This window comes from Anser brachyrhynchus (genome assembly GCF_964034855.1).
Source record: "Anser brachyrhynchus genome assembly, chromosome: Z".
NCBI lineage: Eukaryota > Metazoa > Chordata > Aves > Anseriformes > Anatidae > Anser > Anser brachyrhynchus.
The window spans coordinates 37,401,660-37,415,972 of NC_137697.1; the positions used below are offsets into that span (position 1 = coordinate 37,401,660).

Genomic DNA, 14,313 nt, shown 5'->3' on the forward strand with positions numbered 1-14,313 from the left:
TAAAGAATTTGAAGCAAGAAGCAGCAGCAGCAAGCCGTTAAAGAGAAGGTCAAATCTCCACCATCATGTGAAGAGCTGCTATCCCAGCTATTTTGAGACTGGTAGAGGACTAAAGTATTACAGTATCATCTTCAAAATCCATCCTAGAATCATCTGGAGATTGAAGAAAGTAAAAAGTTCAGTTATGCTAGATTGGCTATTTGCTCTTGGTGAGGGTTAAGATGTTAGTTTTGATCCTTAACTCACTGTGGTATATGCTTATCACAATCAAACAGCTGTGAGATAGCACAGACACTCAAAGAAGCACCAGCTGATCTGCAAGAAATAATGCTTCAACAACAAAAGCAAGTAGTTAGAAACCTTTTACTGTCATTTAAGTGACCATATGAGAATATGGAACACAAATAACATACATTATGGAAAAATTTCTTAGAATCAGTCTTGACAGAGATAAACAGTCAAAAGGAAAAGCACAACTGGTATACGCTTCTCTTTGTGTCACATGCCATGACAAGTAGTAATATGATACAGCAATAGGTGCTTTCATTAAGAGCAGACACTCCTTAACCCAGGTTATATCAGCATAACCCAATTACAAACCTACATTAAAACAACAGTCTGTTATATGACCACAGAAATGAAATCTCACTTTCTCTCCCTGGGCTTCCTGATGTACAACTCTCAGGAATCTGTCTTTTTAGTTCTCTTATCTAACCTTTTCCACCAAATAGAAAAGGTAAGGAGGAAAAAGAGTACAATGTTTTACCATGTCAGACATCAAAATTCAGAAGCTAGCTTCCCAGCTTTCCAGAAGGTGGCACCATTGTACCACAAAATCAATGCTCTGTATTCACAACACACAGCATCAGTGGTATGCATTATTTTACTTCTGAGTAAACAAATCCTAGATTCATAGAACAGAATACAATCATTTAGGTTGTAAAAGCCCTCTATGATCATATAGCCCAACCTTTGACCTAGCATTGCCATTAAACCATGTCACTAAGCTTGACAACTAGACGCATATTCTGTGAGTCTGTGTTTTGAAGACCTCCAAGGATGGTGACTCAACTACTTCCCTACGCAGCCTGTTCCAATACTTCGCAACCCCTACAGTGAAGAAATTTTTCCTAAAATCCAATCAAGACCTCCCATGGTGCCACTTAAGGCCATTTCCACTCTTGTCTTATCACTTGGCGCTTGGGAGAAGAGACCAATCCCCACCTCGCTACAGCCTGCTTTAAGGTAATTGTAGAGCATGATAAGGTCTCCCGAAGCCTTTTCTCTAGGCTAAACAACCCCAACTCCCTCAGCTGCTCCTCCTAAGACTTGTTTTTCTAGACCCCTCACCAGCTTTGTTGCCCTTCTTTGGGCACACTCTAGCGCATCGATGTCCTTCTTATAGCGAGGGGCCCAAAACTGAACACAGTACTTGAGGTGCGGCCTCACCAGAGCCGAGTACAGGGGGACAATCACTCCCCTAGTCATGCTGGCCACACTATTTCTGATACAAGCCAGGATGTTGTTGTCCTTCTCGGCCTCCTGAGCACACTGCTGGCTCATGTTCAGCTGGCTATTGACCAATAGCCTCAGGTCCCTTTCCACCAGGCAGCTTTCCAGCCACTCCTCCCCCAGCCTGTAGGGTTGCATGGGGTTGTTGTGCCCCAGGTGCAGAACCTGGCACTCAGCCTTGCTGAACGTCATACAGCTGGCCTTAGCCCATCACCCCTGCCTATCCAGATCCCTCTGCAGAATCCTCCTACCCTCGAACAGATTAACACTTGTGCCCAACTTAGTGTTGTCCGCAAACTTACTGAGGGTGCACTTGATCCCCTCATCCAGATCACTGATAAAGATATTAAAGAGAACTGGCCCCAGTACTGAGCCCTGGGGGACTCCACTAGTGACCAGACCAGACTGCAGCTGGATTTAACTCCATTCACCACAATTCTTTGGGTCCAGACACCCAGCCAGCTTTTAACCCAATGAAGTGTACACCCATCCAAGTCATGAGCAGCCTGTTTCTCCCGGAGAATGCTGTGGCAAACAGTGTCAAAAGCCTTACTGAAGTAAAGGTAGACCACATCCACAGCTGTTCCCTCATCCACTGAGCACGTCACTTTGTCACAGAAGATCAGGTTAGTCAAGCAGGACCTGCCTTTCATAAACCCATGCTGATTGGGCCTGATCACCTGGTTGCCCTGTAGATGCAGCATGATGGCACTCAAGACAATCTGCTCCACGAGCTTCCCCGGCACCAAGGTTACACTAATAGGCCTGGAGTTTCCCAGACACTCCTTCCAGACGGGCATCATGTTTGCTAGCTGACAGTTGACTGGGACTTCCCCCTGATAGGCAGGACTGCCGATAAATGATGGAAAGTGTCTTGGTGAGCACTTTTGACAACTCTCTCAGTACCTTTGGGTGTATCCCATCCAGCCTCAAAGACTTGCATATGTCTAAGTAGTTAAGCAGGTTGCTAACCATTTCCTCGCCAGTTATGAGGGTTTCACTCTGCTCCCCATCTACCAGCTCAGAGGACAGGGTACCTGGAGAACAACTGGTCTTTATGATCTTCACATTCTTCTCAATTTTCATTTCATAAATTGCCCCCTGACTGTGCTAAACATTTTTCTGCCACGGCCTATGCCAATTCTTATGCCCATAAGTGCCTAGCTAAAATCTGAATTTCTAATAGTTTTAAGAATGAAGTGTAAGCTAGTTTGTTGTATCATGATTGTCCTAAAAAACTTATTATGTTGTAATGCATTAATGGCACTTCAAAAACAATGGAATTTTTAGCAAGTAGTGTCCTTGTCGGACATTAGTGAGGATGTTTTTTCCAAAATATATGCAGAATTATCTTTGCCCTTCTGTCTCAGTGGTCTTGGACATCAAATTTGCTTCAACAGTAGTAACATGAAAACGCCTTCTGAGTACAACTTCCATAAGCAATAACTTTTCTGCTAAATAAGCCTAAGTGTACACTCTATGCACTAAAAGCTCTTTCCTTGAGAAGAGATCTGAGGTAGATAAACAACACTGACAAATAACCTAAACAAAAGTAAGGGAGTAAGACAGCAAATCACTTTTCAAAGTATTTTGTGATGTTTATAAGAGAGGCATTGTAAGTTCACATTTCCCGTCCCTCCGTATTTCCAATGAGGACTAAAATGTGTATCAGAAAAACCTAATTTGGACTATGATCAGTATATTTAATAAAGTATTTAGGACCAAATGTGAATCTTAGAAGTGCGATACATGTGGCTGATGTAAAATAGCGTAAGAATTATAAATAGATACTTATTATCTTTTCTTCTCCCCCTAAAAAAACATCATTTACTGTAAAATTCAAAAACAGGAACTAGACTTACTTGGGCATTCTTGCATCTGTGACAACCATAGCTCTGCTAAATTCCACTTTCACATCCAAGGGCTGCAAGATATGTTGAGATGAGTATTTCAGCTTACGAGCCTCTTGCCAGTTTTCATCTAGAGGAACAAAAAAATCCCTAAGCTTTGAAACTGAATGATATTTCTTTCCATTACACATATTACGGAATTAAGGCACCTGATATTACTTAATATACGTTGTTAAAAATTTAGGTGACAGAGTCTCTTTAATAGCTCTTCAATACATGCATACTGTACAGGATCAGGACTTCAGACACACTGCAGTACTTAATACTTTCCACTGTTCACATCTAAACATCTACCCAAACAATGATGCAGATTTCTAAGGACTTAATTCTTAACATGCATTGTACTAGGAGTTCAGGCTTTGGATTCTCCTCCGGAACAAGAATTAAATGTCTTAGACTTCTTTGATTCTGACTTTTTCTACATTGTTAGTTCACAAACTACTACTAGAAGTTTCCCTCAATAAGGGATTCTGATCCTTTCTTTACCCTCACAAAATGATCATACCTGAAACTACTCATGGATTCTGCTTTTAATTTGGACGGAAGTCAGAAAAAGGCACTGAATGAAAATACATCATAAATTAATTACACTGTTGGAATAAGAGCAAAAGTACGTATTTATTACGCTCTAAATCAAATGAGACATTTTGGAATCTTCAAAAACAGGGGTTTTGGTTCATCTATTTAGCAAAAGATAAGGTTGGAATCTAAGACCTAGATGTATGTTTTGGAAGTTCTTAGTATGTTCACATGATGGAGTTTAAAATCTGAGTTTAAAGAAACATGTCCCAAAGATTCTCCACCGTTTCAGTTAAAAATACAAAGGTACATCAACTACTGAAATATTTTTAATCTATTGAAGACAGATTTACTTTTATGAATACTCACCATGTTTGCTGTAGAGTAACTGTATACTGGTGAGCTGGATATCAAAACTGTCATAAGCTCTTGACATTATATCTTCAATACTGCTTTGTCCTACTTTAAGTTCCGATAAATCAGAACGACTTTTGCTTTTCATCTTAAACCACAGTCACAAAAAAAAAAGCAGTAATTAATTTCAAAATAGTCAAAGTAGTAATTCTATGAATACTTGATCCTACCACGACAAAAGATTAAATTTAAACCTTCATTATAAGGGCACAGAGTCTTAGAAACATCACAGCAGAGGAGATATCTAACACAAGCGGCTATATCAAAACAAAAAATGGGAAGTACTAAACATCATTTCTTCAAGGAAAGAAAGAAATTAACATCTATCAAGTTTCATACAATATTTTGTACAGAAGGAATTTATTTTAATTTCCTTTAGTAAGTGACTCATAATCCAGACAAGTCTCAAACTCTTCATAATCAGTAACATCATAATGTTCACTTTTCTATATACAAAAATATGGCATTAATCACCACAGTAGCACAATCTATTTTAAAATTTATCTATCTATTAAATTTAGGTGTGGCATTACCCTGTAACTTATTACACAAACTCTGAGTAAAACAGAAAAGGGGCTTTGGACCATTCATTATCAATGTTCAGTGTCTTAGCTTTAATATCAGTCATTACGTCTTTGATTCAGCTTTGGGTTACCCTTCTTTGGTGTCTTACATTTGTATGTGCCCTCTCTGCTGTTCATCTCCAATGAGATGTGTCTATCATCCTTAGAATGTCTAATAATTTTTGCACTGATCTTTGTTTTTGTCAGAGCCAGACAGTGCTCAGTGTGAGGTTTATAACAGTGAAAACAGTTTAAATATTCGTTTTTAAGACATTTCTCTTTTGAGTGCTACTGAATTATGACTACTTTCACATTAAAAATAATTAGTAGATTGAACACTCAGAATAATCACATTAATATTGCCTGGGCAACCTTAAAGAAGTCTAGGTACATATACGCACTAAGATACAATACATACAAATTCAAGAAACAACAAATCACATAAAAGCCAAACATTTTTGCTGAATTACTTCATCAGGTAAATACATACCTTAAGACTACCAAGATCCAAAAGGAGTAGATTTGATGTACAGTCATAGAATCCCTTTTGTGGAACAATTATGTATGAAGCCATGAGGTTAATTTTGAGGTCAAGAACTTTCTGGGTTTCGATAATATACAACAAACCTGAAAAACAACACAGTTAGTAAATATGAATAAATTAATCCACACAAAACCCACGGAATTAAAAGAAGCTATAAGAGAAATTCCTGCCTAACTTTAATGGAGCTGTGAACACTATATAACTAGTTCTTTTTCAGCAAGACCCATAGCATCTGGAGTTGAAACTATTGAACATGAAGAACAGATCCACGCTTCTGTAAGCAGAGAGTACATACACACCCCTCCTATCTGTACTCTCTGCATAGTTACTCATCCCCTTCAGCAGATCTCTTCTTTCTGCATGAACAGAGTTTTCATGCATGAAAGTTTTCTGCAAGAAGGAAGTTACTCCATCTCCCATATTGCTACTGCCATCTAATTATCATGTTTAATTATACATACAGATGCTCTTTAAATTTCTTCTGAGCCAAAAAACACAGGATATCTTTAAAAGACCCACCAAATAGATGACATGGTGATGGCGAACAATGCTAATGCAGAAGTAGAAACACTAATACAACACAGAAACATGCAATTCCAAAAAAAGCTTCATACTGAGCAGAGGTGAAATGGTAACTGGAAAGTGTAATGCAACTTGACAATTGCGGAGATAACCCATTGTGCTCTGCAGATTCAGAAATTAACTTGCTCCAGCAGCTCTTACTGGAAGTGTCCAACTGTGGTTGTCAAACTGCCCATATTTTTACTACTAAGATACTGACATTTACACTGATTTTGCTGACTAGCATCTCTATCCTGATGATCAGCAAGTGCAAGGTCTTGCAAAAAATCTGTTCAAAAATTATTCAACTGGTTGGGAGTTTCAGATTGTCAAAACGTTTGAGATCAAATTCTCTCTTCACCCCCCCCCCCCCCATCTGAAGAGGAATGAGTAGCCTTGCTTCACGTTAGCACTGAAAACTGCCTTATGATGCAGCCACAACCCGCTAAATATTTACCAGATGAAACAAGTTAATCACGGAACTAGATGTAACAAGTGATCAAGATGACATCGCACTGCAGAACACCCACATCAGTAAGGAAAAGAAGTATAGTGTAAAGAGGTTAGATTTCAAAACATGAAGTGATTGTACAAAACACATAGGAAACTTTGTTGCTCAACTCAGATATTAAGGAAGAAATAAGTTAAAACTATTCCAACATTATCAATGGTTGTACTGCCATAGGACAGATAGACTAGTCAATGAAGAATTGGATGACAAACACAGTACAGAATTTCCAAGGTAAAGTAACTTAGATTAATAAAAAGATTTTTTTCAGTTTTCAATACCTAACCATACTTGAGTGACTTTGAAGGTTCCAGAACAGCCTTTTTTATTTCCTTTGAAAAAAGAACTCAGTTAAGTGAGTCCATAAACTGCACTCTGGGAAACCAGACTTCTGTAATGCCTTTCAGTGGTACTGAAACTTATTATTATTTTGGAGTAGAGAGTTTCTTCAGCTCTATAGTTCACAGGTCCCCAGTATTTTCCAGCTATCTTTTACTGCTTGAAAGACACGTGTAAAATATTCTTTACTGAGAAGGACAGCAAGTCTGAACATATCAATGATATGGTTCCTTTTTTTTTTTTTTAATTCTACCTCTGATCAGCAGAATACTGTGCTGCAAGGGACTATGTTAATCTGCCTTCTTTCTTTTCTTTTTCTTTTACAAGCAACACACCACTTATTTTTAGAAATTTCAGTTGGGTTTTTCATTCATGAAAGAAACAAGCCTTTGGATTACTACTGGCAACTCAATATTTTTGAAGAAGTAAGAGTTACTGGTAGGGATATACCTCTGAAGTTATGCTATATCTAAGTTATAACTGAAGCATCGTAGCATTTCTTATTTCCAGAAATAAATGAATCATGCTCAGAATCAGTGTTCAATTATAATGAGTAGAGAGCCAAGCATATTGCAATTAAGCAAATTTTTTTTTTTCAAAATAATCTCAGGAATGACCTGCGATATCAATATATTCAATACTGCTGGAGAAGTTTCTGACAGGAAAGATGAGAAAGATGATCCACCTAACTATAGACTTGTTATTTTGACTTCAGTCCTTAATTAAACAGTATAAAGGCTTGCACACAGTTCAGCCAAAGAAGAACTAACAAGTAGAGATATAACTGATGCCCAATTTCATTCCTGATACTAGATTGATAAAAGAAATACACAGTACTTGAGTTTTCTATGATTTAACTTATTATTATGGAACGTTCATATGTTAATTTAAATATTAACATATTACAGATCTAAATGAGGTAAAACTCACACTGATTTTTTTTTTCTTTTAAAAAGAATTTATATGTGAAAACTCCCCTTAGCACCCTCTCCCACACACAAGTCAAAGACAGGACACTGAGCTGGACACGCCTCTGACCTACAGTGCCTCAGACACCCTTACTCATACAAGTTAATTCCACATATCTCAGTATTTGTCTCAAAGGTATTTACCATTTTCATCTGTATGTTGAAATACAAGACCTCCAGAGATAAAAATTTAAGATTTTTTAAGATAATTTAAGATTAAGGAATTAAAATGAGGGGAATGGCTTCAATGCTGAGTAACTGAAAGACAGATATAGTTTATATGACTTCAGTCAGTCAAGATCAAAATCAACATTCACCTATAAATGAAGAATGTGTGCTGAAAAGCAACAACTCTGAAAAGGATTTAAGAGTTTTATGAGACAACCTATATCTCAGTATCATCAAGAATAAGACACAATTAAGGTTATTTGGATACTCAGATGAACAAAAATGGAAAAACTGGAATTAACAAACTGTTTTACCTCTGTATGGAATCCAACTGTATAAATATTGAAACACTACCTCAGTGCATGGAGCATATTTACAAAGGAAGTTGAAAAAGATACAGAAATAGAATTGTCCAATTCCTAGAACAAATGCTTTGTAACAAGATCAAAGCATTCAACTTATTTGTTTTATTACAAACCTATGACTTGGGTCAATGCATCCCCATAAAGAAAGATATTAAATATTTTCATACTTGTAGAATCTAAAATTTGTCAGAAGAGCATGCAGCACTTGCCTGTTGATGTTTTCTCACGAAATTCTTCAAGCTTCATCAAAGTTGCAGACGTCAATTGCTCTAAATGTACATTTTTTGGAGGCCTGAAGAAATCTACTAAGCTATTTATTGTTCTCTGTTAAAATAAAGCAACAATTAAACATGGCAAATTTAACAGAATCATAGATTGGTTTGGGTTGGAAGGGACCTTACAGATAATTGAATTCCAACTCCCCTGCCATGGGCAGTGACAACTCCCAATAAATGAGGTTGCTCAATGCTTCATCCAACATGGCCTTGAACACTTCCAGAGATGGGAATCCACAGCTTCTCTGGGAAACCTGGTCCAGTGCCTCACCACCCTCAGAGTAAAGAATTTCCTCCTTTTATCTAACCTAAATCTCTCCTCTTTTAGATTAAAGAGATTCCCTCTTGTCTGATCACTCCACTCCCTAACAAAAGAGTCCTTCTCCTGCTTTCCTGTAGGTCCCCTTTAGGTATTGGAAGGATGCTATAAGGTCTCCCTGGAGCCTCCTCTTCTCCAGGCTGAACAACCCCAATTCCCTCAGCCTGTCTTCCTATAAATGCTTTAGCTCCTTGATCATCTGTGGCCCTCATCTGGACTTGTTCTAATAGGTCTATGTCCTTCTTGTGCTGGGGGCCCCAGAACTGAACACAGTACTCCAGGTGGGGTCTCATGAGAGCAGAGTAGAAGGGGAGAATCACCACCCTCGCCCTGCTGGCCCTGCTTATTTTACAGCAGTCCAGGATACAGCTTGCTTTCTGGGCTGCAAGCACACATTGCTGGCTCATGTTCAGCTTCTCATCAACCAATACCGCCAGATCCTTCTCAGGGCTGCTCTCAATCCATTCTCCGCCCAGCCTGTATCTGTGCTTAGGATTGCCTGAACCAGATGCAGAACCTCACACTTGACCTTGTTGAACCTCCTGAGGTTCACACAGGCCCACCTCTCCAGCCTGTACAGGTCCCTCTGGATGCTGTCCCATCCCTCCAACACATCGATCACACCACACAGCTTTATGTCATTGGCAAGCTTGCTGAGGGTGCATTCAATCCCACTGTCCATGTCACTGACAAAGATGCTAAACAGTGCTGGTCCCAGTACTAATCCCTGAGGAACACCACTTGTTACTGATCTCCACTTGGACGTTGAGCTGTTGACCACAACTCTTTGAGTGCGACCATCCAGCCAATTCCTTACCCACCAAGTGGTCCACCCATCAAATCCATGTGTCTCCAATTTAGAGACAAGGATGTCATAGAGGACAGTGTCAAATGCTTTGCACAAGTCCAGGCAGATGACATCAGCTGCTCTTCCCCTCTCCACCAATGCTGTAACTGTCATAGAAGGCTGCAAGATTTGTCAGGCATGATCTGCCCTTAGTCAAGTCATGTTGGCTGTCACCAAGTACCTCTTTATTTTCCATGTGCCTTCACAGAGTCTTCAGGCGGACCCGCTCCATAATCTTGCCATGCACAGAGCTGAGACTGACTGCCCTGTAGTTCACCGGTCCTCCTTTTTTCCCTTTTTTAAAAATAGGGGTTATGTTTCCCCTCTTTCAGTCAGCGGGAACTCTACCACACTGCCACAACTTCTCAGATATGATGGACAGTGGCTTAGCAACTACATCCACCAGTTCCCTGAGGGCCAACAGATGTATCTTATCAGGTCCCATGGACTTACGCACCTTCATATTCCTTAGATAGTCTCAAACCTGGTCTTCTCCTACACTGGGTGGTTCTTCATTCTCCCAGTCCCTGCCTTTCCCTTCTGGGGCCTCGGCCATGTGGCTACAGCTCGTGCCAGTGAAGACTGAGGCAAAATAGTCATTGAGTATCTCAGCCTTCTCCATATGCTGGGTAACCAGGTTTCCCATTTCCTTCTGGAGGGCACCCACCATTTCCTTAGTCTTCCTTTTAACCCTGATGTACCTAATAGAAGCTTTTCTTGTTGCCTTTGACGTTCCTGGCCAAATTTAATTGCAACAGGGCTTTCGCTTTCCTAACCTTATTCCTGCTGCTCAGACATTTTCTCTGTATTCCCATCAGGCTTCCTGCCCTTGCTTCCACTCCCTGCATGCCTCCTTTTTCTGCTTGAGTTTGGCCAGGAGCTCCTTGTTCACTCATGCAGGTCTCCTGGCGTTTTTGCCCAACTTCCCCTTTGCTGGGAAGCATCGCTCCTGAGTTTGGAGGAGGTGATCTCTGAATATTAGCCAGCTTTCTTGGGCCCCTCTTCCCTCCAGGGCTTTGGCCCATGGTATTCTTCTACCAAGCAGATCCCTCAAGACGCCAAAAGTCCAGGTCAGCAAGCTTGCTGTGCCCCCTCCTCGCTGCCCTCTGAATGCAAAACTGCACCATTTCATGATCACTGCAGCCAAGGCTGCCCTTCAGCTTCTCATTCCCCACCAGACCCTCCTTGTTGGTGAGAATGAGGTCTGGCATAGCACCTCTCCTTGTGGGCCCCTCTATCACTTGCAGAAGGAATTTGTCATCAGCGCATTCCAGGGCTCTCCTGGACTGCCTATGCCCTGCTGTGCTGTCCCTCCAACAGGTACCACGCTGCTTGAAGTACCCGCTGAGGACCAGGGCTTGCATATGTGAGGCTGCTCCTGTCTGCCTATAGAGGGCCTCGTCTGCTTGGTCTTCCTGATCAGGCGGCCTGTAGCACACTCCCACTCTAAGGTCCCCTGTCCCTGCCCTCCCTGGAATCCTGACCCACAAGCTCTCTCTCAGCTCCTCACCCATCCCCAGGCAGAGCTGCAAGCACTCCAGCTGCTCACTGACACACGGGGTGATGCCCCCCTCCTTGCTTCCCTCGCCTGGCCTTCCCAAACAGCCTGCGTCCTTCCAACACTCCAGTCGTGGGAGCCATCTGTCCCACCACGTCTCTAATGCCAATGAGAACAAAGCCCTGCAGGCATACGTACATCTCTGACTCCTCTTCTTTACTCCCCATGCTACTTGTGTTAGCATAGAGACATTTAAGTTGGGCCCCTGATGAAACTGACTCGCTGGCTGGAGTGGCTGGAATTCCCTTGTGCTGCTGCTCTTCAGGTGCTCTCCTGCTGACCCATGACCCTTCCCCAGGCTCTGGGTGTTTATCCCTGGCACTTGCATCAAACTGGGAGGAGTGGGATGGATTGAGGTTCTCCTCCCCTGGCAACTCTATTTAAAGCCCTCTTCACCAGCTTGGCAAGGCTATGACCAAAGATGCTCTTCCCCTTCCCTGGCAGGTGGTACCCATCAGCCCCCAGTCGACCAGGTTTGTCAGAGCAAGTCCCATGGTCCGAGTAGCTATTTTACTATTACGTAAGCTTTTTCAAGATACACCGTTCATTCAAATATTTACTTACTGCATCGTATATTATTTCCAGTGGCTGTGATTCAATTCTAAGCCTCTGATCTGCCTTCTCATCCAAAGGATTAGTCTCAAATGTTATGCTTAAGAGTGAGGTACTATTGTCTGAATAGACTGTTCGAGAAGATAGCAGACAGGGTGTACAGTTTTCTCGGGACATGCCCGTAACTTCAAGTGAGGTTACTTTCGTTTCAAATCTGGAGAAAAAAAAAAGAAAGATGAGCGGCATGTTCAGATGTAATATCCATATGTGCAATTAGATTATAAAAGTATAAAAGTACAAGGAACTGAAAAAAAATCAAAACACCTGCACATCACCTCTAACCATCCTCAAATATAAATAGCTTAGTCTAAGGATATCTGTATATCTGTGTGTTACCTGTTCTTCATTTCATTATCTTTTGTGTCTATTAGCCACACTTGAGTAAAGTGAGTAAGAAAGGGAATCCAAATTATTCACCTCACATTTTTCATGAGAAGAGGTGTCAGGGTAGGGAACAAAGATGCAAATGGAAGTTCTGTAGAATGAGTTCAAAAATTAAATGGCAGTGTTTATACCAGGGAACACTGACACAAAGAGGAGTGGGTTCCAGTGCAGAGAGTAAAAGAGAATCCACAAGAGGTGTACAAGATTAATAGTCTCATTACTGCTGGATAATCTGGAGTATTCTTTTTAGGTTTGGGATTTATTTTTCCTGTCACCCAGACTACCTCTTTAACAGTTCTCAGTTAAAGATCTTAATGTCTCAACACTCAAAAATGTTTCCCTGTACAACTGTAATATTTTCTCCCTTTTTCTCAAGATGACAGCATTAGCATGGCCATTTAGATGCTCAAGAGACTGAACAGAAACGATGCAAGCAAAACATAAACCAAAAAATATTTTTAACACTATGCAAAATCAATATTATCTTAGTATAACCTAATATGCCCCAAAGCAAAGAGGACAAAGTTTAAAACATGAAGCCTATCCTTCCCCAGAATTTAAGTCATATTTGAAATGTAAATCAAATATTTCACATATCACTGCTTTTTGTCCTCTAGTGTGAGAACGTGAAAACAAGTCAAAATCATCAGTTACAGTTTTCTTCTGCAAATCTAGAAATTGAACTAAAAATGGAAGAACTTTTCAGTCATGTTAGAATAGAATAGTTCAGCTGGAAGGGGCCGTCTGCCAGCCAGATGTAGCTCCATTCACTACAACCTTTTGAGCTCTACCATCAAGCCAGTTCACCACCTAGAGTAGCATGAACCCATTCATCTCACAGTTGGACTGTTTGTCCAGAACACTGTGAGGGACAGTATCAAAGGCCTTACTGAAATCCAGAAGGACTACACCCACTGCTTTCCCTTCATCCACCAAGCATGTGACCTTATCATAGCAGGAGATCAAATTATTAAGGCTTGATGCCTTTACACCAGCAGTTATGAGATAACTTTGTTCAGATTAAGTTTCAAAAGGAGTAACAGACATTTTTCAAGGCAAAAAAAAAAAAGTTAGTAATGGGATTGCTTGTGTATAACAATTATAAACTGGTTAAACAGAAGATGTGTATTGGCACAAAAAAATCTGAAGATGGAGAATTTAGTTCTGGAAACAATACCCATTCACTTGGTCCACTGGTTGCATGAAGATTCAGCTCCCTAACTGCACAACAAATTAAAGTGAAAAACGGAAGTTAAACGTCATTAGAGTCTTATAATGTCTGTTAGCCATCATCAACATTGCATAAGAAGCAAAAACAGTTTGACAGAGAAAGCTCACCTTATTGCTTGTGCACCTGGCCGTTGTGTGAATACCGTACTCAAGCTATCTAACGTAAATTTTACCAGCTCAGGGGTTTGCTTGTTTTCTCTTATTGATATAGACATGCTTAATAGTTTCACAGACAACTTCATGGCTTCATACTAGATAAGCAAGAAAAAGTGAATTACAAAATACATTTGAACAAAGCTTATGAAGTGGTGAAAATTTTTCTAGTACTACAAGTAGCTTTCACCCTAGCTAGTAACAAGTAATCCCAAATAGTTACTATGAAGAGGCAGGGTTAGAGTAAGGGTAGACTATGCTTGCAAACATATGCCTTTGATATAGAGGTCTCTGTATCACATTTTGATAAAAAGGGTGTTTGACAGAGCTGGAAGGCAGTCTGTTGTACTGTGCATGGTATCTCACCTAAAGATGACTTATCAGGCTATTTCTGAATGGTTCAAAGATGTTCTTTCCCATTACAGTCCTTCAATCATCTCTTTCCTTACCTACTCAGCTAGTCCAATCATCTCTATCCTCATCTACTCACCCACTCCGCCTATTACAATTTATGTTTAAGAGTCTAGTAAAGCAGTTAATGTACTTTCCTTAAGAGTTTCTGAC

General features: G+C 40.4%; 1 protein-coding gene across 4 annotated transcripts in view; it reads right to left on the reverse strand.

Annotated features, from left to right (window-relative positions):
* The window catches only part of VPS13A (vacuolar protein sorting 13 homolog A), a 125,466-nt gene that overhangs the window by 89,961 nt on the left and 21,192 nt on the right, over nucleotides 1-14,313 (reverse strand). For all 4 annotated transcript variants that reach the window (XM_080574824.1, XM_080574823.1, XM_080574826.1 and 1 more), the window contains exons 17-22: nucleotides 13,705-13,847; nucleotides 11,935-12,136; nucleotides 8,581-8,695; nucleotides 5,409-5,545; nucleotides 4,311-4,443; nucleotides 3,375-3,492 (exon numbers count right to left, since the gene is read on the reverse strand). In XM_080574824.1, coding sequence (XP_080430950.1) covers nucleotides 3,375-3,492; nucleotides 4,311-4,443; nucleotides 5,409-5,545; nucleotides 8,581-8,695; nucleotides 11,935-12,136; nucleotides 13,705-13,847 — 848 coding nt within the window. The remainder of the gene's footprint in view (nucleotides 1-3,374; nucleotides 3,493-4,310; nucleotides 4,444-5,408; nucleotides 5,546-8,580; nucleotides 8,696-11,934; nucleotides 12,137-13,704; nucleotides 13,848-14,313) is intronic.